Source organism: Solea solea, chromosome 1, assembly GCF_958295425.1.
Source record: "Solea solea chromosome 1, fSolSol10.1, whole genome shotgun sequence".
NCBI classification, from domain to species: Eukaryota; Metazoa; Chordata; class Actinopteri; order Pleuronectiformes; family Soleidae; genus Solea; species Solea solea.
In genome coordinates, this window is record NC_081134.1 from 43169407 (window position 1) to 43194218 (window position 24812).

Here is a 24812-nt window from a genome sequence, read left to right on the forward strand (position 1 = left end):
AAAAGAGGCAAAAAGAAGAAACAACACTCAGTGCTTTTGCTGCTGCTAATGTTAGAAGACCTCGCTGACCTCACTGAGTCACTTCACTGACTTTATGACTTTTCTTTCCTTTTCTCTTTGACTGTGTCACGCTCTGTTCCGGCCTGTTCTATCAGCCCGTGACGCTACGTGGTCTGTCTTTAAAGCAGCCGTGGTTTTGACCGATGCGTCACACCTGGATTTACTGTACTTATCATAAGTGAGTTCATTACACGGCGTCTTTCTCGCTCTGAATGAGGTCAGTGTAACTCACTCAGGATCACGGTCCTCGTTCTTTATCGTCTCCTCAGGCACGGAGTGTTAACAGCTAAAATATTAAGATGTATAATCTGTGTAATCACTGAATCTAATGGTTTCCATGACCATTTCACAGCAATATTTACCTACACTAATTGCCCTTACAAAAGTATAAAACTACAGACAATTGTGATTGTAGCCCATGTTGCCCTCTCTGCTATCTCTAAAAACAGTGAGTCATTTTTCTATGGCTTCTGACAATATTTATTGATATATGTTGTTTTAAAAGAATGCCAAAAATCCCTTCTGTTCATTTTATTTAACACCTGACTTTATTCAATACTCCATCGCTCTGCCTGTTACGATTCTCCCACTTTTACAGACAGATGCTTTTATTCTTAGCACATAGAAACAATGTGTTAATTCAAGTAAAGCTGTCTTTATTCAGCATTACCATCTGTCCTACAATGTTTGAGTAAACACATTATAATTGCTATATATTACAATCTGCCAGCACTGGTGAGCCTGTTTTAATCAAGTTTTTATTGGAATAAGTACAGAAACCACATGTGCAACCTGAACAAATAAATAGAAACCAGTGGTTAGACGCTTGTGAATGAAAGGAGAGTCCACGTGACAGATGCGGAGATTAAGACGTGATTAACAAATGTATTCATTAAAAGGGGATTAGCCATTTAAGTCACATATGGGAAATCCATATCAACATACGTCACATGGACTACGAAAGGTTTCACATACTGTACAGCAACACACACACATCAACCTACGCACAGACTTATATGCAAAGGTAAATATCAGACAAATCTCCACCTGGCTCATGAAGCACATTTTAGAAAGAAGATCATCTCCTCTCAGGTTGATGCTAATCCTCTAATAAAGTTAAACTCTTCCATCAATCCCTTTTTCTTTGTTCATCATAGTTTGGTTTTCTTGTGTCTAATAATCAAATGAAGCACTGATAGTTGCAGAAAAGAAGAACATGATATTTCAGATATAAACCTGTGGATGTTGTTGATCTTGACCTAAAGCGGCAGTGTCTAACACTGTCAGACCTGACTGAGGGAGCGTTTCAGGCTATACAGCAACAGCGCAGGGGCGGGTGGGGGCAGTAATAATAATAATACTACATCGTACTTATATAGCGCTTTTTTGGACACTCAAAGATGCTTAAACTGACCGACCAGGTTTTTGCAGCTAATTTCTAATGGTATGAAGTAACACCAACAAACTCAGGATAACTAGCATCCTTGATATCCTTACAGTATATTTTTTTTGTTTATTTGGCAGGTAAAATGTATGCTTTTGGTAAAAAGGTATAAATATGGCAGGATGAATGGAATGACGTTGAAACGTATCCTTTGTAATGTTAATAAAGTACATATATTATATATATATACATATATATATAAAAGAAACATGTTGCCTCAGATCTTGCTTTTTAGTACAGGCATTATATTTTTGCCCAAATTTAGTGACTTGACTGACAGAAACATTGAGTGAAATGTGTCAGAAAAAGAGGTGAAACAAGGAAGCTTTAAACCCAGATGTATCAGCTGAGCTCACTGACCTGGTGAGCTTGTCCGTGCAGGACATAGTGATGAGCTGCTCGCCCTGTAAGACGCCGTCCCACGTCTGGACCGCCCCCCGACATCGCACCGGCACCGTTCCCTCGCCTGACTCGATTTTGGTCCGCAGGTGGTTGCGGTGCTTCCTCATGAGGTGTCTGCTGCTGTGTACTGTGTCGGACGCACACAACAAACAAACACACACAAACAACAGCGATGACAGAGAGTCGTGTCATGCAGCAGTCAAGAAAAGTGAAGACAATAAACAGAATGTTACCGTGCATGGCGTCCATGTTTAACTAGCTGCATATAATCTAAAAAAAAACAACTTAATTATCTAAAGATTTATTCTTGTATTTTAATGAAGTGACACCAACTTGGTGGTTTATCATTCCTCCAGTGACAGCGATAATTCATTCACGCAGCTTCAAGCTCAATTCATTAATCTCTAACAGACAACAAATACTTCCGTTCCTTTGAAAGCAAAGGTTTAAACGAGGTTAATAGCATCTTTTTAAGGAATTAGATGCTTTCTGAGAGTGTTCACTGTCTAGCTGTTAATGAAGCACGCAATTGATGGGATTCTCGCCGCTCGTCTCTGGCTTGGGAGGGAGGACGAGACGTTCCCTTGTACTGAGACTGTTTACAGCAAACAACGCATAACACAAGTCATTCCACCATGCAAAGCACTGTCACAAGAGTGACCTCTATATGAACTAATATGGTTGATTGAAGGTTACATTTAAGGTTAAACTTCAAAACATTCTCTTCAATAAAGCTTGTAGTTAAGGCTGGTTTTGGTGAACCGGAACTTTCCCTTATTTGGTTGTATTTAAATCACATTATGACATCTTGATTAACTTCTCTCCTCTCCAAGTTTGTGCTTTTCCTCTCTGTGTCCTGTCTATCTTTGTGTCCTCATTCTTAATGTCCGTCTCCAGGGCTGCAGGATCCAGATCTGACACCACTGCTCAACTATACTGTCTTCTTCTTTTTCCACTTCTTCCTTTTTCTGTCAAATACAATTTTGAAAGGTGGAACATCATAATTGTCTCACAATTGTTCAAGTGGTTAAATCCAATGTAATGTATATTTAAATATGTGCATCAGCATCAACAACTGACTTAATGTTGTACATAAAAGGCAGCACAGATGCACGTACTAAAATACTTTTAAGGACTAAAATAAAAACTGATGTGGTGTGCTGTCTACATTTCTCTCCTCAGGTCACACCATGTGAAGTCACTTTTCTCTGATTATCATCATGTATTTTTCCCTCACTTCTCATCTCCCCCTGCGGTGTCTGCAGTGTCTCACTCGCTGTTGTTCGCACAGGGAGTGCGAGTCTGGTATGCTTTTGCACAGGGTTTACCTTTAATAATGTCATCATATACGTTTAAATACTGCTCTGCAATCAACTAAATGTCAGGACTCTTCAGTGGGAAGCTGCGCGTCTGTTATTTCAATGCTTTTATTGTAAATATTTCACAATAAAAGCCTGAAAAAGTGCTGAAAACTGAATGGATTTAGGGACATGAAAGGCATTTCTCATGGGGGCAGTGGGGCTGACGCTCTGCTCATGCATCCGCTGTGGCCCAAATTCACTAATATGATTGGCTGAAAGTCACTATATGGTAATATACAGTGCATGTAATTGGTGTGCATTTCCTGGACTTCTAGGGCCAATTAAAAAATAAATGCGACAAATATCGATGATGATGATGTATATATATATATATATATATATATATATATATATCTATATACAGTATATATATATATATATATATATATATATACATAAAGTAATTTGTCCTTTTCTTCCTATGACAGTCTCTGGGTCAGGATCCAGACCTGGGTTCAGCTATTAGTGACCTGGGCTCTAATGAATTAGGATTAGGATAATGATTATATCAGTGCTGTGACTCTTCTAACTGTGTGAACTATCAGGTTTCTCACTCTTTCTATAATATTGTGAGGTGACCTTATGTAAAGAGCCTTGAGATTAAATATTATGTGCAATTACACTATACTGTAGAAATCAAATGTATTTAATTGATAAAATTAACAAAAGAAACTGAATTTCCACAATATGGAGAAGCATACGTACTGTGCATACTGAAGATAACTACTGTTTCTTTCAATAAATTCAATTATTTTGCTATAAACTCAAACCCAGAATTGCAGCTCGGAAATATTCAAGAAAAAGGTGCTCAGTCATTTTCTAATCTCCAAAAACACATCATTTTAAAGGTTTAATGGCTAAAAACGTCAAGTTCAGAGGCTTCTTTGATGTGACACCATCATCTTTTCTCTCTCTCACTTTCCAACCCCGGCCCATTTAAACCAAAAAAACCACATCACGTACGGCACAGTAGTGTTTATACACATACTCTCAGCGCTGAGCAGCAGCTTGAATTGGTGATGAAAGATGAGAGAGATTTACGTATTTAATGTCTGGAAACTGTCATTCAGATTACATTTCTGAACACAGGCCACCAGAAAATAATCTGTCTAAATAAATGTCAAATGTATTTCCAGTAATAAAAAGTCATTGAGTCAGCGCAGTGTGGCGACAGATAGGCTCTGAATAACTTTAACAGCAGCGTGTGTTTGCATGTAATCAAATAGACTTCTTTTTCTGTCTCCACTGTCACTGAAACCACAGAAAAACAAAAGTATCTTACAGTCCGCGCTGATTTCGTAGGGCGAGTTGAGTCTCCCGTCGCCACACGGTGAGGTGCTGATGTACATGTGGAAATGGATGTTGTCTCTCAACCTGTAGCCACACTCCTTGTGCCTCACGAATATCGACTCCTCCCAGTCCTCTGGCCTTTTACTTAAAAAAACACACACACAAAACAAGAACAAGAGAGATGGATGAAAAATGTGGCACCATTCATCACAGCACGGGAAATAGATTTCCGCTGTTTGGAAACAGAGAGAGAGAGAGAGATGGACACCGGCCCTCTGTCTGACCACAGCCCATTCTCCTGCTGTCAGACGCTCCACTGGACATTACTCAGCCTGTCCGAATGTCTCAGGGGAAACAGGGGGAGGGCATTTAACCTACTGGTCTATACATGCTTTGTATTTGAGTGATGGAAGTGTCATCATAGGGGTCAGAATTGTTCAAGATAAAACAGGTGGTTACACAAAATGAGAAACTGTGTATTTCACATGACGAAGACAAGATGTTGTCAACGAAGGGACATTTATCGCAGTCGGGGGTTTGACCTCACCGAGGAGTATTCCTTATCTTCTTGAATGAAATTTACCAGTATTTCTGTCAATTTAACCCAATATCTGTCTCTCTAATCTATAAACATGTAACAGAATTTAAACTAATGTGAGGTGCAGCATGATTTCCACTAATTGCACTTTCATATGCCATATATTAGGGGTGTTAAAATTATATATATGATTCAGACCCAAATTTGCTTGAGGTTGCACATGAAGGAGCAGTTATGCATCAGAAATGACACAGCTAGAAACAGTATGTATAATCTAATCTAATCTAATTTAATCTAATATGGTAAATGGTTTGTATTTATATAAATAACACTTTTCTAGTCTTGATGACCACTACAGTTTTTTCATTCACTCACACTTTCTTCTAACACACGTGTGGTTAAAAGTGTCTTGCCCAAGGACACATCGGCATGTAGACTACCAGAGCCGGGAATCAAACCCACAGTTGAAAGACGTCTTGCTCTACCACTGAGCCCCCGTCCTTACTGCCCCTAATTCAGTGGTTAAATTCAAAGAAGGAAGATGTTTACTTTTTGTCAGAAAGTGCTAGTGATCACTGTGTAACTGGTACATAAAATCAAATAAAAATAAATTTAGAACAGCGTGGGCAAAAGGCTGAGCTCAATTCTGCTCAATATTAATGTCATCTCTTTATAAGAAGCAGTAAATAGTGTAATTTTGACAAACTGCAACTGGTAAGAATACATTGTATAATTAAGCAAAAGAAAAATTGAAGTAGGTTTCGTAAGAACACCAACATTATATCATTTATTCAATCAAAATTCCCCAAACAATAGTGAACAAAACGTGCATTGCGTTTTTCAATATAAACTGAATTCAACCTGCTCTCCACACCCTTGACACACAGCTTTCTTTATTTTGTTTTTTTAGCATGAGCTAACATCTCTGATGAGCATCTCACGTAACCTACATAAAGTTGCTTCATAAATTCGTAAACGCATGTACAGTATGATGTGTTTACCTTACACGGGCCGGTCAGTAATGGCCTGATTTACAGCATAGGCTATCAATTGGACAACCTGTCTAATTAAAAATCTGGGTCAACGTGCTGAAGGATTGATCTAAGTTAACTATACAATTCAATGCAAAGCACGGCTGCACTCTTTACATATACCTCTCGTCTGTCTCCGATGTCCTTTCACTGAGTGTAAATATGGCACTTGTGGCATTTGGTTTGGTCATTTCATTATGAATTATCTTCCCCCGTTAGCCATTTTACTCAGCGGCAAAAGTGTCACCCAGCATTGTGCTATGACAAAAAGTCAGCGGTGTGTATGCAAATATGACATTCAACCATGTAGACTTTTCGCCGCTAATCTGATGAATCAGCCTTGCTATGAAGTTCCTCTTGGGGGAGCTTGAAAGCAAAATAAATGCTTGTGCACCGGAGGCTGTTAGAGTCAAAACTCATCACGGCTGTCTCCAGGTACAAAAAATCTTTTGGGAAAGATTTTTCCGCACCAGAGCACAATGTGTAGGTTGCGAGAGCAGATCCACTGGACAAAAAGGTGCTAAAAACAAATAGGCCACAGAGACCTTGAGCTGAACCAGCTGAGTGTGTGATAGCATGCTTAGTTAGCTGGAGAGAACAGCACACATATGGCTCACTGATTATTGAAAAGTGTCCAGTGGACAAAGTGGGGCTCCTTCAGTGACATTTATTATAGAGGAGAGAGAGAGAGCGTTCTGTGGCACTGCAGCGGGAGGTCACAGCAAACAACATATTCAGTGATGTTAAGCAAAAAAGATAATGCAACGCATGCTAAAATGGTCCCAGGCAAGTTGTGAACTAAAATGAAAAAGCCCATGCAGACATTGCTGCAGCAGTTAACAATCAAAGGTTATTATTTAGGAGCGTTTACTGGCAGAAAGTAAAGATAATGCCTTTTAAAGTTTGTGTAAGTACATATTAAGAATAACTCTTTAATACATACTTTAGGCAAGGGCCTTGCTTTACAGAGTCAGCCATCTTGCAGTGTTTGTACAGAAGCCTGAATGGACAATCCAGTGCAGGCTCATTCTTTATCATTTTGCATGCAATGAAAGGGGATTGACATCCTTTCTGGTCTGTGAAGGTCACTGGAGTTCACTGATGTGCTAGGAAAAGTGAGGAGAGGAGTTCTCCATTTGTTTTTATCAGCAGATGTCACTAATTATTATACACTGGAACCTTTCATTGTTTTGCTTGATACTTCTTATACTCCAGAAGATTTCCAAATGTACCAGTGCCGAGGTACTGGTTAACACATGGTCAAATAAAATACAAAAGTATTACTTACATGTTGAAACATCACTGATAATCTCATCCAACCAGTGCTGGATTTTCAGTATTTTAACTTTTACAAGACAATATTGTTATTGTAAGACATGTCTGTGATGCTGTAATAGCCATGTCAAATTTTGATTATAGCAACAGCCACCATGAGCTACGTACTGGTGACCAGACTAGGTGAGGTTTAATCCTTGAGTGTGTCAGAATTGCAATAGCAGTGAGCTATGGTACTGATTTGAGAACCACTGTCTTCGAGGATTTATCTGCTAATCCTTCCTTACATAGTACTGTAAGACCTGCTTATTTATAATTGAGAATTCTTACCCGGTTTTATTGTTAGTTCTTCTGCCTCACCTGCTCACACAGCTGAGCATGACACAAATCCACCATTTCGTCCGGTTAAAACACATGTAATAAATCCAAAAGCTCATATTTTCAGCAAAGATGGAAGCAATTGATTGGTCAGTAATAAGACAGCTTTCCAGACCACTGATCGAAGGCTTGTGCTGAGCTACTTGAGGGCACTAAAACTGTAAATATCACACAGCTGTCAGAGAGCAAAAGCAGAGCTTTTAAAAAAAGTACCTGTACTGAAGGTACAGTCATTACCTTAAGAAGAGTTCAAGCTGCGAGTAAAGGAAGCGTAGCAGGGCTCTGCGGGCCGTGACTTCAGCGTGACAGTCGTTGACCACCTGCCCCTGGTCACTCAGATACTCCCCGTTGATGCACTTGGTGCCTGTGGATAAGGCAACCACCTGCGCATGCCTCAGGTCCAGCCCTGTGAAAAAAAACACACACATTGACTACATTGATTTCTTAATCATTGACTGTTTATAAAAAGAGAATGAAGTCTTCCGGTTGCAACACAAACTCCTAAAGTGAAGTCTTGAGATTCAAAATTTGCCTTTTTTTTTGTTTTGTTGCATTCCAGGCATTGGAAACACAAACATACCTCGAGCTAGCCATTTTCCACAATACCAATTGATAACAACACTGGATATGGCACATCAACATGTCTTTGGTTCAAAAAAATAAACAATACTATGTGTGCGATTGATTTACTGTGAAACACATATGACAGAAGTGCTATTATCGGTACAAGTGACAGTGTTTCTACGATGACAGGCATCTCGGAAAGTCAGGGTTGTGAGGTTGCTCCAAGTTTCCGAGTGGGAAATGCACCATGACCTCAGAAATTCCAAGTTTCCTATTGGAAGATCCAGCCGTCAGTCACACAGGATTCCACTCTTATGTGCCATGCTTTATCATCCATTAATCTCTAAATGGGAACATCATTTGCAAAAAGGACATCATGCTCTATTGAAGAAGACTTCAAACTAGAGATTGAGACCATTAACTGACATTATAAATCCTGATAAGTGGACTCATTTCCCCATAGACTTCTACTCCCTAGGCTTCACTTTTCAAAACTGAAGACAACAACCATTTCTATCACCAGTATATGATCGAGAGCCTCTCTGTGTGAAGTTGGCATGTTCTCCCTGTGTGTGTGTGGGTTCTCCAAAAAACAAAACATGCAAGTGGACACTCTAAATTGACTGTAGGTGTGAGTGAATGGTTGTTTGTCTCTGTGTGTTGTCCCTGCAGTGGACTGACGACCTGTCCAGGCTGTACCCCGCCCTATCTGACCTGGGATTGGCCCTAATGTGAAGGCTAAAGCAGTAGAAGTCTATGGTCCTTTCTCACTTTTCTATGTGTAGGAGGGATTTTCATCCAACAACACCAGGGATATTAAAATGAGGATAACACAGTTCGATTTATTTAAATGCAAAATGCAAAAACAACAGTGCAGTGAAAGTGAGGTCAATGTGTTAAGAATATAAATGGTAATACTGTTCCCTTGTCAGGAAGGTACGTATTTATACATAATCAGTAAAGCGCCATTCTTGGACATGAAAATAATGAAGGTTTTATAGAAAAATACATATATAAAAGGCCACAGAATGTTCATGTCTCCTGAGGAAGAACCGTAAGAAGAGGTCATTCTGGTTACTGGGTCATTTCCATCACCACACTTCTCTCCCCAGCACGAGTGAGTGTTTCTCTCAGAGTCCACTATCACACCACACCAGCCAGGATTAGCTGGATCCCCTCCATCTATGAACTGTGCTGACACCACGCCCTCTCATTCAGACTGCTCTGCACCTCACACTGGAGTCTAAAACCAAAGGATTCCAAAACACCAGCTAAGCAGATGCTCTCTCTCTCTCTAATTTGAAAATACCTGGATGACGAGCAAATGTAAAATGTGGATTGTTTACTAGGATAAATGACATATAGCTACATTTGTATTTAGTGGTCAAATGCAGTTCTTGATGAACACTTGAAGCTGCTTTACTCTACAGTTTTGCTATTCAAGGTCAAATGGAAGGGAATTGGGCTTGTAACCTTAGGGTCGCCAGTCTAAATCCCAGGACAAGTCAGAGCTGGGATGTCCCTGAGCAAGGCACCCGATCCCCATTGCTCGTCCAGCACAGATAAGCGCTGCCCACTCCTCCTGTGTCCCGTTTATGTGTGTGGGTTAAGCATGGGTTAAATACAGAGATCAAACTCACCATCACTTTATTGGTGTGTGTGCAAAAAATAACTCATTCTAATTCTAAATAGGGCAACATGACACAGTGTAGCCTATCAATAAAGAAGAACAGAACTAGTAAACTGTTATGGTACCGTCATAACTTTTCACTAAAGAGCGAATAAAAGCGCACCAAACTGAACTGAACTGTACCAGTTGGTGGTTAAATGCACAAACACCAGAAAGGCAAACCTTCAGGGAGACTATGCGTACAATAACAATTAGTCACAATGAGACAGTTTGGCCACTTTGAGGTTACATGAGGTCACATGGAACTAAAAACTGTGTCACATGTGACACATGCACAAGGAGGAACCGCAACAAGACTCTGCATTATATCATAATTTAATAGAAGCTTAACAATTGTTTTTATGAAATATTAGTTTCAAAAGCTGATGGATTAGTACAGTATTAAGCAATACCCTCAACAAATATCAAATTATTTCTACTTTGTTGCCGTGTTAAGCAATCTTAGTTTGTAGTGAGCTCAATCAGAGCCTTCAGAGTTCCAGGTAACTGACTGTTTTTGTATGAGAGGACACGCACACACTCTGTTGGTACTGAAATAAGGAGAGAGATCGCATATCACAAGTCTTTGCACCTCGCTAACAGACAGACAGACAGACAGACAGACAGACAGACAAGGGCTTGTGGATGTCTGGGATCAGCACGCTCACGTCATGCCATTCCTTCCTATGCTGCCACAAATCTCTTCCATCGCCTCTGAAAGTCAGGCTTCACTGGCTGCTGGCAGACCCGCAGGCGCCGCCGGCCCGGCACATGAGCTTTTATCTGCCTCAGCCCAGATGGCACTGTGGCGGTAAAGGCCTGATAAGGGAAGGAGGGTAGAGGGTGGAGTGTGTGCCTGTGTGTGTGTGTGTGTGTGTGTGTGTGTGTGTGTGTGGGGGGGGGGGGCATACAGAAGAAAGGAAAGTCTAAGGTAGGGTGGAAGAAATCCAAATTTTCCTTTGGAAACTACAGAGAAAAAAAATTCAAAAGAAATATTATGGTCTTAAAACTGAAATGAGAAAAATGTTCTGCGCTGATCACGTTTTATGTTGTTCAATCAAGCCTGAGATGACTTTTCTTGTTTCTAAAGAGCAGTAAAGACATCTATCTGTCATCACATGGTGAAAGAATAAAATACTCACATTAGGGCTGCAACAACTAAAATCGATTATTAAAACAGTTGGCAACTCATTTAATAATCGATTAGTTGGGTCTAAGTTATTACACGTACAGTTGCTACCACCTAATGTGGGGCAGTAAGCCAACCAAAGCCGTGGCACTAAGCGCCATTAAGCAGGACGCCGATCAATAATCGATTAATCAAAAGAATGATCGACAGATTAATCGATTATCAAAATAATCGTTAGTTGCAGCCCTAACTCACATGAGAAAAAAGGTTATTTTGTTTTTCAACATTAACAATAAGAAATGATATTTAGCAATTCTGAAAGAGACACTTATACATCTACAGTAGAAGAGAGCAGAAATCACATGAACTGAACCAAACATTCAAAACCCTGAAAAAGTGAATATGGATGGCTATTCAAACATCTTTTTGTCCGGTCTGAATAGGGCCAGGTTAAAATACATGTGGATGTAATCCGGAAACGCTGTTGAGGAAAATTAAGTCTTGTCTAGTGTAGTCTTTTGAGGTCCAACTCTGAGGCTCATCACTAACTTTAGAGAGATGACTCTCACTGCTTGTTGTATGCTTGTGTTGGATGATCTGACTTGTCCACTTGCCGCAGATTTAAACACTGGCATATTTTCATTTATAAGTCCGTCCTGGGTCTACTCCCACCTTGTCTTCAGGCCAACATCCACCAGAACACTACGAGTGGGAGTGATTGTCTTCGATCCCAGGACTTAGACTTATTGCCAGTTCCAAGAGTCCATACTGAATTACTTCCTGGAACAGGCTCCAAAATTGTCTAGACTCTCAAAATGTGATATATACTGCACTTTGTAAACATAAAAAGTTTTTAAGTTTAGTTTTTTATGTATATTTTATTAGTTCTACATCATATTGAGTGAGCTGTATAATTGAATAGTTGTTGCCGTGCTCTACAACTCTATGTACTGATGTCTGTCTGGACTTGGACACTCTTGCAAAAGACACATTTTATTTGTGGTTAAATAAAGGTTAAATAAAAATGAAATATACAAATATGCATTTTAAAGCTAGAAGAAAATTCAGTGTGTCTGTTGTTTTTTGTTCTTTTTCATAAATTAAAAGCTGACAAAGGAACAACAACTGAGGATAACGGGGTCATGTGGCTGAAATCATTAAACATTAGATAATTAGTCCTAATAATATGTACTACATATCAGTTTTAATCAAAATACTGAAGCATATTTCTGCTGTAACTCCGATGGAGGATAAGAAAAAAGTGAATGACTAGGAAATAATGCCCCCCCGGGTGAATCTACTGTACAACTGCACAGAAAACATTCAATATGTATGAGTGTATTGTGCCACAATAATCTCACGAGTTCAACAATTGGCATTCCCTGTCAGCACTACACCCCAATTCCTCCTCCATGATAACACAAGTTCAAAAAGGTAACAGACTCTCCCAATTTCATTCTCCCGCTTTCCCCGCGCCGTTCCACTTTGCGATTGTTTAGATCAATTTTGCAGTGGATAATTTCTGCCGCGCCGCTCGCTACCCTGCCATGAAATTGGCACCAGGGTTGCCTTCAGTTTGTAGGAGAGAGGAGGACATGGGGATGAATGAAAGAGAGAGCGTCAGAGACCCAGAGGCACCTTTTTTTTTTTTTTAAGCCAGGAATAATCAGCCGCGTCACAGAGAGACAAAAAGAAAAGGTTAAAGGGGACGAGGTGGCGTTGAGTAACAGGCCTGGAGCACTGTACACACACACACACACACACACAAAGTTTGTGTCTATCTCTCTAGATATTCTAGATATTATATTTATATAGCACTTTTCTAGTCTTGGTGACCACTCAAAGTTGCTTTTGCCATTCACCTATTCACACTCACTCATTCACACTTTCATACCCATTTATACACACTTAAAAAAAGTGTTTTTCCCAAGGACACGTCGGCATGCAGACTAACGGAGCCTGGAATCAAACCCACAACCTTTGCGTTAAAAGACGACTACCGTCGCCCCACAACTTATAATGCCCCCTATTCCCTAGCCCCTTACCCTAACCTAAGCCATCACAACTAAGTGCCTGCCCCTAACCCTAACCCTAACCTAATCATAATTCTTACCGTAACTCTAAAACCAGGTCTTAGAATGTCCCCACAAAGATAGGTTATTCCGTCTTTTAGACCCCACAAAGACATAAATACAAAATAGCCCGTGTTGTTTATATTCGGTGTCCTTTGCACTGCGGTGAGCTGTGTGTTGCTGTGAGGCTGCAGCAGAAGAATTTCCCTGTGGGGAGAAATAAAGTACGTTTGATACACCTGCTCACTCTGGCAACTGCACTACGCCGCTCAATGCACAGTGCTGTCAGTGGTCTTTAAGTGGAAGACAAAGCACACGCCGCCTCACGGTGGGCCGGCTGTGGCTCAGGAGATCAGAAGGTCAGGGGTTCGATTCCTGGCTCCTCCAGTCTGCTTGTCAGAGTGTCGTTAGACAAGACACTGAACCCCTGATGGCTGTCGAGTCCATGTGTGACTGAGAGATGCTCCGATTACGATACCAGTAATGCATTAGTGCGTTCAGGAATTGATGCACTAATCTGTCTTTAAAGTAGCCAGATAATGCTAATGCTACTGTTTTTAGAGTGATGAATAAACCAGAGCTAAGTAAAATATTAAAGAATATCTTTTACTAAACTGATTTCTAATGTTTAGCTCTTTGATACAGGGGTGGAAACTGAGATTTTCTAATTTCCCTGTCAAGAACTGACTGGAGTCGGTCAGATATGATGATAAACGATGGTATTATAATACAGTGATTCTGAGATACTCATTGTGAAATGTTCATTGCAAGTCTATTTAATTTATGACATGACGGTTGTATAACAGAAAAAATAAAAATTCTTCACAGTATTTGTATTTATTCACAACAAAATTCACAACATCTGTTTAAAAAACTGACGACTGAGATGCGAAAGCAATACCTTGCAAAGTGCACAGTCTTAATTTATTGCACTCATAATGGCAAAAGAACAAACTGCCAGTAAGCAGAACATTTCTGGATTTAAAATGTTTGCATGTGTTGTTTTTCTGTTTATCTGAGGAAACATCTGGGCGTATGGTCACCCTAGGTACCACATGGGCATGAAAATAGAGTCTAGTGGGACATTATGACTTTGAGTTATGCTGCATTCCCTTTACATCGGAAGTCGGAAGTTGGAAATGGGGAGGGACAACACTGCTTTCTAGTTGTGAAGTCAGAAAAAAACATGGGTGGAAACCTATCCACGGCGAGCCATTGTTAGCAATACCATGAAACAGTTCCATGTGTACGACTGTTTAATGAACATAATGGACACAGTATACAAATCTGTTTGCAAAGACTGAACAGAGGCAGATAATAACATCAGCAAACTCACCAAAGTTACGCACTGCAGCTTTCAGCAATAGTAAAAACAAAATACCATTTAATAAATGCATAATCATAATACTAATAATCATAAAAATACACATATAATTAGAATATTACACTGGTTTTCTTTGCACCAATTAGCAGGAAACATGGTCACAACCTCCTGAATTAGAGTGGAATAGAAGCAGGTCTTTGTAAAGCATTCATTAAGTTTGAAGTTATGGGTATACAAAGTAACCAACCAATATTTTAAAAGGTTTATCATAATCCGCACATTGATTGTGGTCAGTGCTCAATAGTGACCTGCTGTGGACTTCTTCAGAAACAGTGATACAGGTATACACGAGCAATTTTAAGTGAAAGTAAGAACTGGCGGTGGAGACTAATTTACTGGCAATCATCATGAGAAACCACTGAGTGACAAACTGCAATGAACAGACGCTAGTGAATCCCTTTATTCTCACTGGTTACACAACAGGGAGAAATGTATCCTAATAAGCTGTCCATTATCTCCAAGTACCATAAAGCAGGCATTAAAACAATTTCTTCTACGGCGTAATGTGCTCTGAAGGTCAACGTTTAGTAAACTCATGTATACGACATTTAGCTCCAGCTCCATAAATCCTATCTTTCATGTGTTTTTTTTTTTCCTTCTTCCCAAGATGTGGGATGATTTCCCAGAATGTCACTCGACGTGTGTTGTTTGAATGAGAGAAAATGTCTGAAAATGCTCCGCAACATCTTGGCCGGAGAAGAGAATGCACCCTGTTGAATCTTTATTAGCTTCAACAGGCAACTGCTTTGAACATATAAGGCTTTCTTTGTGAAATGCCACTGAAGCTCTCAAATCTCTCTCTGTGCTGCTGCGACACACTCTGGGCTCTGGGTCTTTTTTCTTCCTTCTTCTGTTTTTGTTGTCGGATGTAATTATTGAACATGAGAATTTGCAGCGTCCGGAAAAACAGATAACAAGAAGAAAACCATTTGTATTTGAAAATGGATATGCAGACTAATAACCACTGCTTAACCACCATTTATTATCATCTGGCTTGAAATCCTCTCATCACGTTCTTTCAGTCCCAGTGATGATTCTTTAGTCCCATCCGTGAGCTGTATATACAAATGGACGCAGTCTTCCAGTAGCAAAACTAACTCTTTAATATCAGATTTTGAAACTGGAATTGCAAACATTTTCTGTAACCGACAGCACACAGTACAACTACTGTGGCGTGACATGCAGAGACTACGGACTACATACAGCAGAGGTCTCAAACACGCGATACCCCACTCGATTTTATGTGGCCCGCCCCTTAATATAATGAGAGCAATATTTTTTATAATAATAATACCTAAAGTTATATGAATCACACTTTCAAATGTATTTAACATAAAATTATATGATATTAATTTATATTACAGCTGTCTGTGTTTATCTAATTTATTTTTTATTTTTTATATTCATTTTGCATCATACATTACATTGTTAATGTGAACTGTGTATTGTTCTGTGGTGAAAACTAATCTCACTTAGGTTGTGGGCTGCCCAGCTGTTTCAGTGTGACTCCAGCAAGAGCAAGGGTGTAGGGGAGGTGGTGGTAGTGGTTGGTCTACGGTTCATAGACGGACCCCTGATTAATATTCTTGAGGTGAGAGCGGAGCCAGGAGACACACAGAGAAAGAAGAGAGAGAGAGAGAGAGAGAGAGAGAGAGAGAGAGAGAGAGAGAGAGAGAGAGAGAGAGAGAGAGTAGTGGGTGGGGGCAAAATAGGACTCCCCAGTGTTCCTGTCAAGTTTGGTGTCTGACCACACCACCGCTGCTAATGCAGCTGCCACCGCCGCCGCCACCACCACCACCACCGCTGCTGCTTCGCTGCGAATACTTGGCAGCCTCGCGTCTGGATCTTTGAAGATAACGTGTGCTATTAATAAACAAACAGAAGCAATTACTGGGAGGCAGGGGAGAGGAGAGGGATTGGATTAGGTCAGGATGAGTCTCACTGAAGTCTAAGCAGATGAGCTGCAGCACTCCAAAGACAGCAGCGATACCAATCCCTCCTCACTGACCCTACAGCCCCACAGCCTGCAGCCACACAGGGAGATAACGCCGCTCCTCTGTGGGTGTGTGTGTGTGTTCCAGGTGTTACTTATGTTGTGGGGACCTAAATCTGTTTACACAGTCACATTATGGGGACAAAAAGCACGAGTATGCATAATGTAAATTATTACATTTTAAGGTGAAGGCATGTTAGGATGAGGTGAAGGTTAGGTTAAGGTTAGAGTTAGGCCAGTAGTAGTTATGGTTAAGGTTAGAGTAAGTCTCCAGGAATTGAATGTAAGTTGTCCTCTGAAGTCATGGTAACCAAACTGTGTGTGTCTAAGCCATAAACTATCATTGTCTAGAGTGTCTATCTACTGTATAAATTACATTGTTTGGATAAGAAATGCAAGAGATATAGGTAATAAACAGACGTACACATTGAATGGGTACGGCCTTAGATACTGTTGCTGTGGAAGCTGTTCAACACAGTAATGACTTCAGATGGTTTGAGGCGCTTCTTTACAGCCTCCAACTAGCCCCTCCCCCCAGTTACAGTTACAGTTACAGACAGACAGATAAATGGATACTTCATAAACCTCAAGAAATTCAAGCTTCTCGTAGCAGCTCAAGACACAACAACATACATGAACGTTAGACAGGTGGGTAGCAAAATACTGTGTCTAAAGACAATGCAAATAAACATGTAAATAAACAGCATCAAAACAAACACAAATGAATAAGTGTTGTGCAAAATGTGTTGCCAAATACTGTGGTAAGTTAAGATGTGAAATTAACACAGATTTGTTTTAGAAAACAAAGAAAAAAGACTTTTAGTGAGATTATCCTGAGGTCTATGTGGGCATGTGTGACACGATGTGTACACATTGTTTTCAGAGACATGGTGTGTGTGTTTGTGTGTGTGTGTCGGATGTGTCAGGTTTGTACATACTGTGTGTGCCTTCCGTGCACACTCATCCAAGAGTGGGAGGCCTGATGTAATGTGCAACCAACACCACACATGAAAGATAAATAAAGCATGAAAAATAAATGCGGAGTAATAACTCATTGTTTCATGCTGCAGGAGAGCAGCAGTGAGACACTTCCTCCTCCTCACTGCTCCTCCCGTGTGTGTGTGTGTGTGTGTGTGTGTCACTCAGTCAGGGTTTCAGATTAACTTTTAAACTGATCTAGTTAAGAATTCCTGTGTGGCATCTGGAACTCCTGTCAAAGTTGCCTGAGCACAGGGAGTCCAGCATGCAGTGGGGATGAGTGACACTCACTACCATGTATGATTCTCCTCAGAGGCTCTGAATAGTCAATAATTTATCAGGAAGATATAGTCTCATGTATGAGCCCTAGATACAGCATGGAGTGAGAAACTCTCTTTCTCTCCTCACCCCCAGTTTACGTTTCGCTCTCAATCTGGAATTCCTTCCTATTCCTCATACTCCCTCCTTCCCCTCGCTCTCTTTATATTGCACCGCCTCAATAATTCAAAGTGATATATAACAGTCAATGAAATTTGCCATACCTTGGGTCATTACGATGCCTGCCAGGGATTTGTGTCGAGCGTGTGCAGGACTGCAGCCGCCAACCAGTGACCGGTACTTCTCCCTCACCAAGTGGAATATTGAATCGGCAAAGTCCTGCAAAACACAATTGCACCCTTAATTTAGACCACACACAGTTTTGATCATGATGTACACAAGTACACAAAGAAATCACCCAAATGTTTCCTATACGTAATTTTAGTGATGTTTCCAATACTATAGTATAAAATGTTTAATAAACTATAGTCCTCGCTCCTGATTGGGCATGGCTAGTGGGAACACAAAATGTAAAAATGTGTTTTTAAGTGTAATTCCTGCCAAATTCACGGGTTTGCCATAAAACTTGGCCAGGTTGCAGTTTTTGCAGGTCTAGGTTTGCACGGCTGTCAAAAGTGTGCTCAAATAGAAAGAAAGAAAAAAAAGATGATGATTATCCATCCATCCATCCATCTTCATCCACTTTATCCTCCACACGAGGGTTGTGGGATTATCATCATGATGTAAAAAAGAATAATCAGAGCAGATATAATCGGGCCTTTGCACCAGTCGGCGCTCGAGCTCTAATAAAATCAGATTTACTATCACTTTGCTGTACACACAACAGTGTTTCCCTCGGGATCCATAATAGATAAATATGAGAGGACACAAAACAATAACAATTTCAAAGCACACATCCATAACAATGCGAATACACTTCCCTGAGGGGTCTTTAAAGTGGCAGTTGTATTTCCAAAGTGCCAAGTACATATGGTCAAGTTAAAGTGCATATACTGTGTGTGAAATAAAAATAAATACAAGTGCTTAAAGATTAAAAGGTAAGACAATAAAATAAACAAAAGTGAGTTAATAAACATCATTTATTGAGTGTTTGCTGAGTAGAAGGTTTCAGTCATGACTTTGCCAGAGTGATTATCAGCCATGTATTATGATTAAATACTGAAAGAGACATTACTTAATCAATGTGGACACAACACACAGCTATTTATAGATGAAATCTGCACTGTGTGTCTGTGGAAAACACTTTGCACTTGCGGCGCAGAGGGAAATCAGAACCTGCTAAAACGGCGAGTATCTTTTTATCCATCAACACCATCAGTGGGTTTCCATCAACCTGTTTTCAATTAGTGCTTAAATAAATAAACCTGAATGAAAACACGGAATATCTCTGTAAATGGGAATAAGCAAAGTGGAAACATTGAAATCACATGTATGTCTGTCTGTCTGTCTGTCTGTCTGTCTATCTATCTATCTATCTATCTATCTATCTATCTATCTATCTATCTATCTATCTATCTATCTATCTATCTATCCATCCATTAAAGTCAATTCATGCATGTATCGTTGACTGAGAGGTGATGAGACTCAGAGACACTGGTGTTATGCTACTGTTATTATGACAGAGATGGACATAAAAAAGAAGTGAAGATATCACTCCCTGTGCAGAATATACGGAAATAAACACGAGGATTAGATTACCACATGGAGACAATTTGAGTCTGAATTTTGGATAAATTATGATGACTGGTAAGTCGCCGCATGAGGTGACAAATTGACAACAAAGTGACACGTCTTTCATATAAAGCAACATATATAGAGTATTGCATAAAAAGGGAAACTGTGAAAACACTAAAAGTAAAACGCACACAGCAAACAGTGGTTAAAAAAAAGGTCCAAATTGTCAGGACAAACCCACAATACAAATTAAAAATACAACATGATGACACTTGTGGAGGTAAACAGTGAAAAGTGACTGAATGTCAATAAGCCAATATGTCACTGTCCTCACAAGGCTATAAAATGCCAGAGGAGTGGCTTCACTTTATTTTCCCTGACTACTGGAGCGTTTTAGTCTAAATTTAAATGCCTGCCTGGCTCATTTCAAAGCTGACTGATATTTACTGGTGAGTTTTACAAAGCTAAAGTAGCAGTCAGCAAATCAGAGAAGAGACTTCGAGGCGGAAAACAAAACATGTTGTTGCTGGAGCTCCAGAGAAAAGCTCGGATCAGAAACTTTACCTATTTTTCCTTAAAATGTTTGAGCTATTTGGCTCCTACTGTCAAGTGAATTGTGGCTCATTGGCAGCCCTGTGAACCTTTAAGGCTCTTTATGTCAAATTTTAACTCGTTCCCAAACCTAATAAGCTTTTTTTTTTTTTTTTTTTTTTACACAAGACAGAAGCTCAATGTTTCTTAGAGTTTGCTTTCTTCAGTTTTTCCTTTAAACTCTCTATATGCCACTTTAAAAGACTCTGTTTTGCTGTAAACTATTCATTTGTGCCGTGAAGCAACCAAGTAAAATACAGAGTTGTAAAGACTTGACGATATGAATGTAGGAGCATCACAGTCCATGTCCTCTGCCTTGCCAGAACTTCAGATTTCTGCTACTTCAACACTGTTGAACAGATGCAGACGATCACATGCACAGCCCTGTGAACCTTTAAGGCTCTTTACACTTGTGGTAATTAAGGACTTAGTCTCAGAGCAGCATTCACACCAACCGTGGAGCATGGGTGGATCACCGGGAGATGGCACCAGAGTGGCAGCACGGTGGGCTTTCTGCACAGATTGTTCCCCCAATAGCTAGAAGGACAACAGATGCTACAGTGGCAGACGCATAGAGTGAGTGAAAATGAGACAGATTAAGGGTGAAAAAAAGACACAGGGAGGGAGAAAGCCTCTGAATTATTGACCATATTGCACATTAAGGTCCTCTTCAGTCTGCTGAATGCTCTCACAGTCGGCGCTGGCGTTGGAGGTGCTCACAGCTTGTGTGATGGGTGGTGTGTCTGCCCATGTGTGCATATGCACAGGCACATATTGTTGCCGGTGTCAGTCTGAGGCGGTTTTATTTTTGGGAGAACAGAACAGAGGGACGTGGTGAGATGTCGTGAAAGAAATACAAGTTTGAGCAGAGTTTCCATTATCAAGCTTCCGAGAAGCGGCACCAGTCGCGTCACACTGAGCGACTGGCGACAAGCTTGTCTCCGAACTTTAAGATCATGTCGTTTATTTTATGCATGAATGATCCGTCATGTCTGTCAGCGTGTTTGTGGAGTCCAGCTCATGTTGCAGTGACAGAGACAGAAAATCTCCGTCCAGATTGAGTGTGAAAATCAGTAACTAATGGTTAAATACTTTTAAATCGACAAAACTTTTTCACATGACAATATGGTTATTTATGGTAGGAATCCTATGGATAGATAGTTATTAAAACCTTTGTAAACTGGTGGTTTCAAAGCCACTTCTGTAACATCTAACACAATGATAGCCACTGCACCATGTGACCCAATCACAGATATAACTGTCACAAGAACAGTTTGCATATAAAACAATATCTTGGTACATTTTTGGTGATGCTTAATGTATTTGTTTATTTAACCTTGCCAAATGTGAAGATTCTTTTCCTTGTGTTTCATTGACATTCAGTATGTTAATATCCTAAGTCTAATTGGTCTCTCTGGATAGTGTTTGTTTGTTTGTTTTTACATTATTAACCTAAACACTGATCAACAAATACATTCATTGAAATAACACATCCATTAGCGCAGTCTGCAATGGTTCTAAGCTATTCATAATAAATGGTTAATAACAAATGTTTCATAAAGAAAAAAGCCACCTTGTTTGGAGATGACTCAAGTCCGAACCCTCGAATGCAGCACGGTTAACAAAAGTGTGAGAAAAATAAATGCTGCCTCGTTCTTTGCACCTGAAAGTGACATCCAATTAATTCTACCAGTACCCTTGCGGGCTTGGCTGCGTCAGCTGGTGTCGGCCACAGTCTCAACCTGGAGTCAAGTCCTCCATCCTCCCTAAAAGCCCTTTTCATTGATGACATTACCGAGGTCAGAGGAGGTGGCAGCTCAGAAAGGCCTAGAGAGCAAAGGTGGAGTAGACCCTGGCAAACGGCACAGCTCACTCCTGCTCCCTCTTCCCCCTCCTCAGCTTTTGTTCCCTCTCCTCCTTCACCTCTCCGTCAGTTCATGTTTCCTCCTTTTCTTTTATCATCTTTTGAAGTCCGACTCCCGAGACTCTTGTTGCCTTTCGTTATTTGTCTTTCTGTCCTCTCTTTGCCTCCTCATCTCCTCCTCTTGTGTTGTCATGTTTCTCTCTCATGCTGGTTTGTGTTAGAGGGCAGTGATGTGCCAACAGTGCGCCAGAACCTGTTATTTCCTCATCCTGTCACACAGAGTGAGGCAACAACATAATCTTTATCACTTGACACAAAAGGAAAATAAGCTGCCATTTTGTATCAACAATTCTCACTGGTTTCTGGCTCATTTTTTTCCCCCTCTGTGACATGCAGCACACAGGCACACTCACACCATCTTTCCTCAGTGGGGAAGTTGAGTGCCACCTTCAATGTGGGCCTAATGTGGCAGAAAAATGGGGCCAAGGATCTTGCTCCACAGTCAGACAGAACATCAGTGCCGCACAGCCAGAGCGGGAGGTGCCGGCATGATGCTGGCTGAATTCCTCTTGGGTGAGCATCAAGGTTATCGCTACACCAGTGCTGCTACATTTGGGAATTTGGTTCTATTTCAGCTGCTAACTGATAAATCTCAGGCAGGAAGTGCTGCGAATGAAAACTGCTGCGGTGGCTCTTGTGTCGCTCGCCCCACCTGGCGTCATTCCTGCATTAGTTCTGACCAATTTACTAAGCAATTCCTGTGGGCCTCCTCAGGGTAAAGAAAGCAGCACTAGTTCTTTTGTAAATGCTGCAGCTGCACTGGATGAGATTTATTGCAGCGGTCTCCCAATTAGCCCTGATGTAAAAGTGCTGAAGTACAGAGCTGCATTTAAACTGATCCACTGACCTTTGACACAATCTGCACTTAATGGCTATTACGATAGTAGGTTTATATGCAATCACTGAGGCTTTAGGGCGTAAATGTTGAAAAGATGACAATGCATTAGTCACACACTCAGTATATTTGACATTAAGTTGAATTCAAGCGTTAAAAACATGCTACTTTGAATAGAATTTCACCCAAACTCATTTCTCCAAGTCAGACTAACGTATCCAGATAATGCAATTGGGAGTGAAATGATATTGTATTTATATTTTCTATGCATTTTCCACAGTTTCCAAACGTCGCTTGACATGTTAACCAGCTAGTTAAAGTGGAAATGGTCGATTCTAACGAGCAGCTTGGGGAGGCGGGGTCATTATTTTGGTGACGAGCTGCTTCCGGACTGTTTCACCACATGGGTTTAAGAAGCCTTCTTTCCCCCATTCATCTCTCTTTCTCTCTCTCTCTCTCTCTCTCGCTCTCACACGCACCATCAGCGTGGGTCTGTTTGTTTTGCTTTAGTTTTATTTCCCATACCTGCCTACACTAACTGACGACTGACACTGATGTCATGTTTCCTCATTTTTGTAAATAAATAATTGTTTTTTTGCACTAAACCTCGTCTCCTCTCCCAATTTTTGTTGCAGCCTTAGAGCCGGGCTGTAACAATCTGGACTGTAGTGCATTTATATAATTAAAATAAAAAATAAAGCACAAACAGATCATCAAAAAACTAAACATTGTTGAAGTTTTAACAACTTAGTGGTATTTATTAAGTTTCCAAAAGCAAACATGTAGAAAGTCTCATTTTAAAGTAATAATCAGGTCATTAATTAAAAATAATCGACTGATGCCAATTATTAAAAATGGCAAAAGTTTAGTAAAGGTGGTTTTAATTTCTGTCTACTCCATATAAACTGAAAATCACAAACACAGCTAGATTAATTCAAGAGCTTTTGATGAACGTGAAGATTGTGGTAATAAAAGAATATACATTTTCGAGGAAATTTCAATAAATTGACCTATTTTCTTTTATCTGACCATCCATCTATCCCCCTCTACCCCTTCACAACTGTTGGTGCACATATATATTTTTACATATGTCTCCAAGGTAATGTGGAAGGTCACCCACATTACTGCTGCCTTTCTCCTTGCGTCAATATTGTGCCAGAAACACAAAATGTCATCAGGTAGATTTTCTCCACTGCCTGACCTAGAAGTCTGAGCGTAGGCTGATGGAGGTGATGGTATGACTCTGTGTGTGTGTGTGTGTGTGTAGAGAGGGAGAGAGAGAGAGAGAGGGGAAAGAAAAAGCTCAATTATATGATTTATTGTTTATCCCCAAGGCCCTTAAGGGAAACAATCACTCCAGATTCATCACTGGCTGTATTTAAAGGCCTTCTATAACATTCTCCGCATGCTTCCAAAAACTGAGACAGTAGTGTGTGTATATTTTGAATTTGTTACCTCCTCTCTGTGACATAAACGCTGACCTTGTCAGGACCAGCAGTCCTCATGGAGACCATAATTAGAATTAGTTATTTTTGCACACACACCAATTAGTGATAGTGAATTTGACCTCTGCATTTAACCCATCGTTTTTACAGAAGTCAGGAAGAGGAGCTATGGGGAATTGGGTGTCTTGCTCGGGGGCACCCCAGCCCTTCATTTGGACCGGCAACATTCTAGTTACAAGCCCAATTCCTTTCCTCTTAGCCATGGCCTGCCCATAAACAATGTCATTCCCCACTAGGAGTCAAACCCAGGACTCCAAAACCACTTGACCATATGGGAAACATGGTCCTAATGAGCCAGAACCTCATTTCTGGGTTAGGCATTAACAGGTTATAGATAATGGTTTGGGTTAAGATGTCCAAATTAATGGAAGTCAAT

The 24812-nt window shown here is 40.4% G+C and overlaps 1 protein-coding gene across 1 annotated transcript in view; it reads right to left on the reverse strand.

Annotated features, from left to right (window-relative positions):
• Positions 1-24812, reverse strand: part of adarb2 (adenosine deaminase RNA specific B2 (inactive)) — a 179324-nt gene that overhangs the window by 13918 nt on the left and 140594 nt on the right. Inside the window, exons 4-7 of the mRNA XM_058644435.1 lie at positions 18111-18225; positions 8017-8185; positions 4550-4701; positions 1865-2033 (exon numbers count right to left, since the gene is read on the reverse strand). Coding sequence (XP_058500418.1) covers positions 1865-2033; positions 4550-4701; positions 8017-8185; positions 18111-18225 — 605 coding nt within the window. The remainder of the gene's footprint in view (positions 1-1864; positions 2034-4549; positions 4702-8016; positions 8186-18110; positions 18226-24812) is intronic.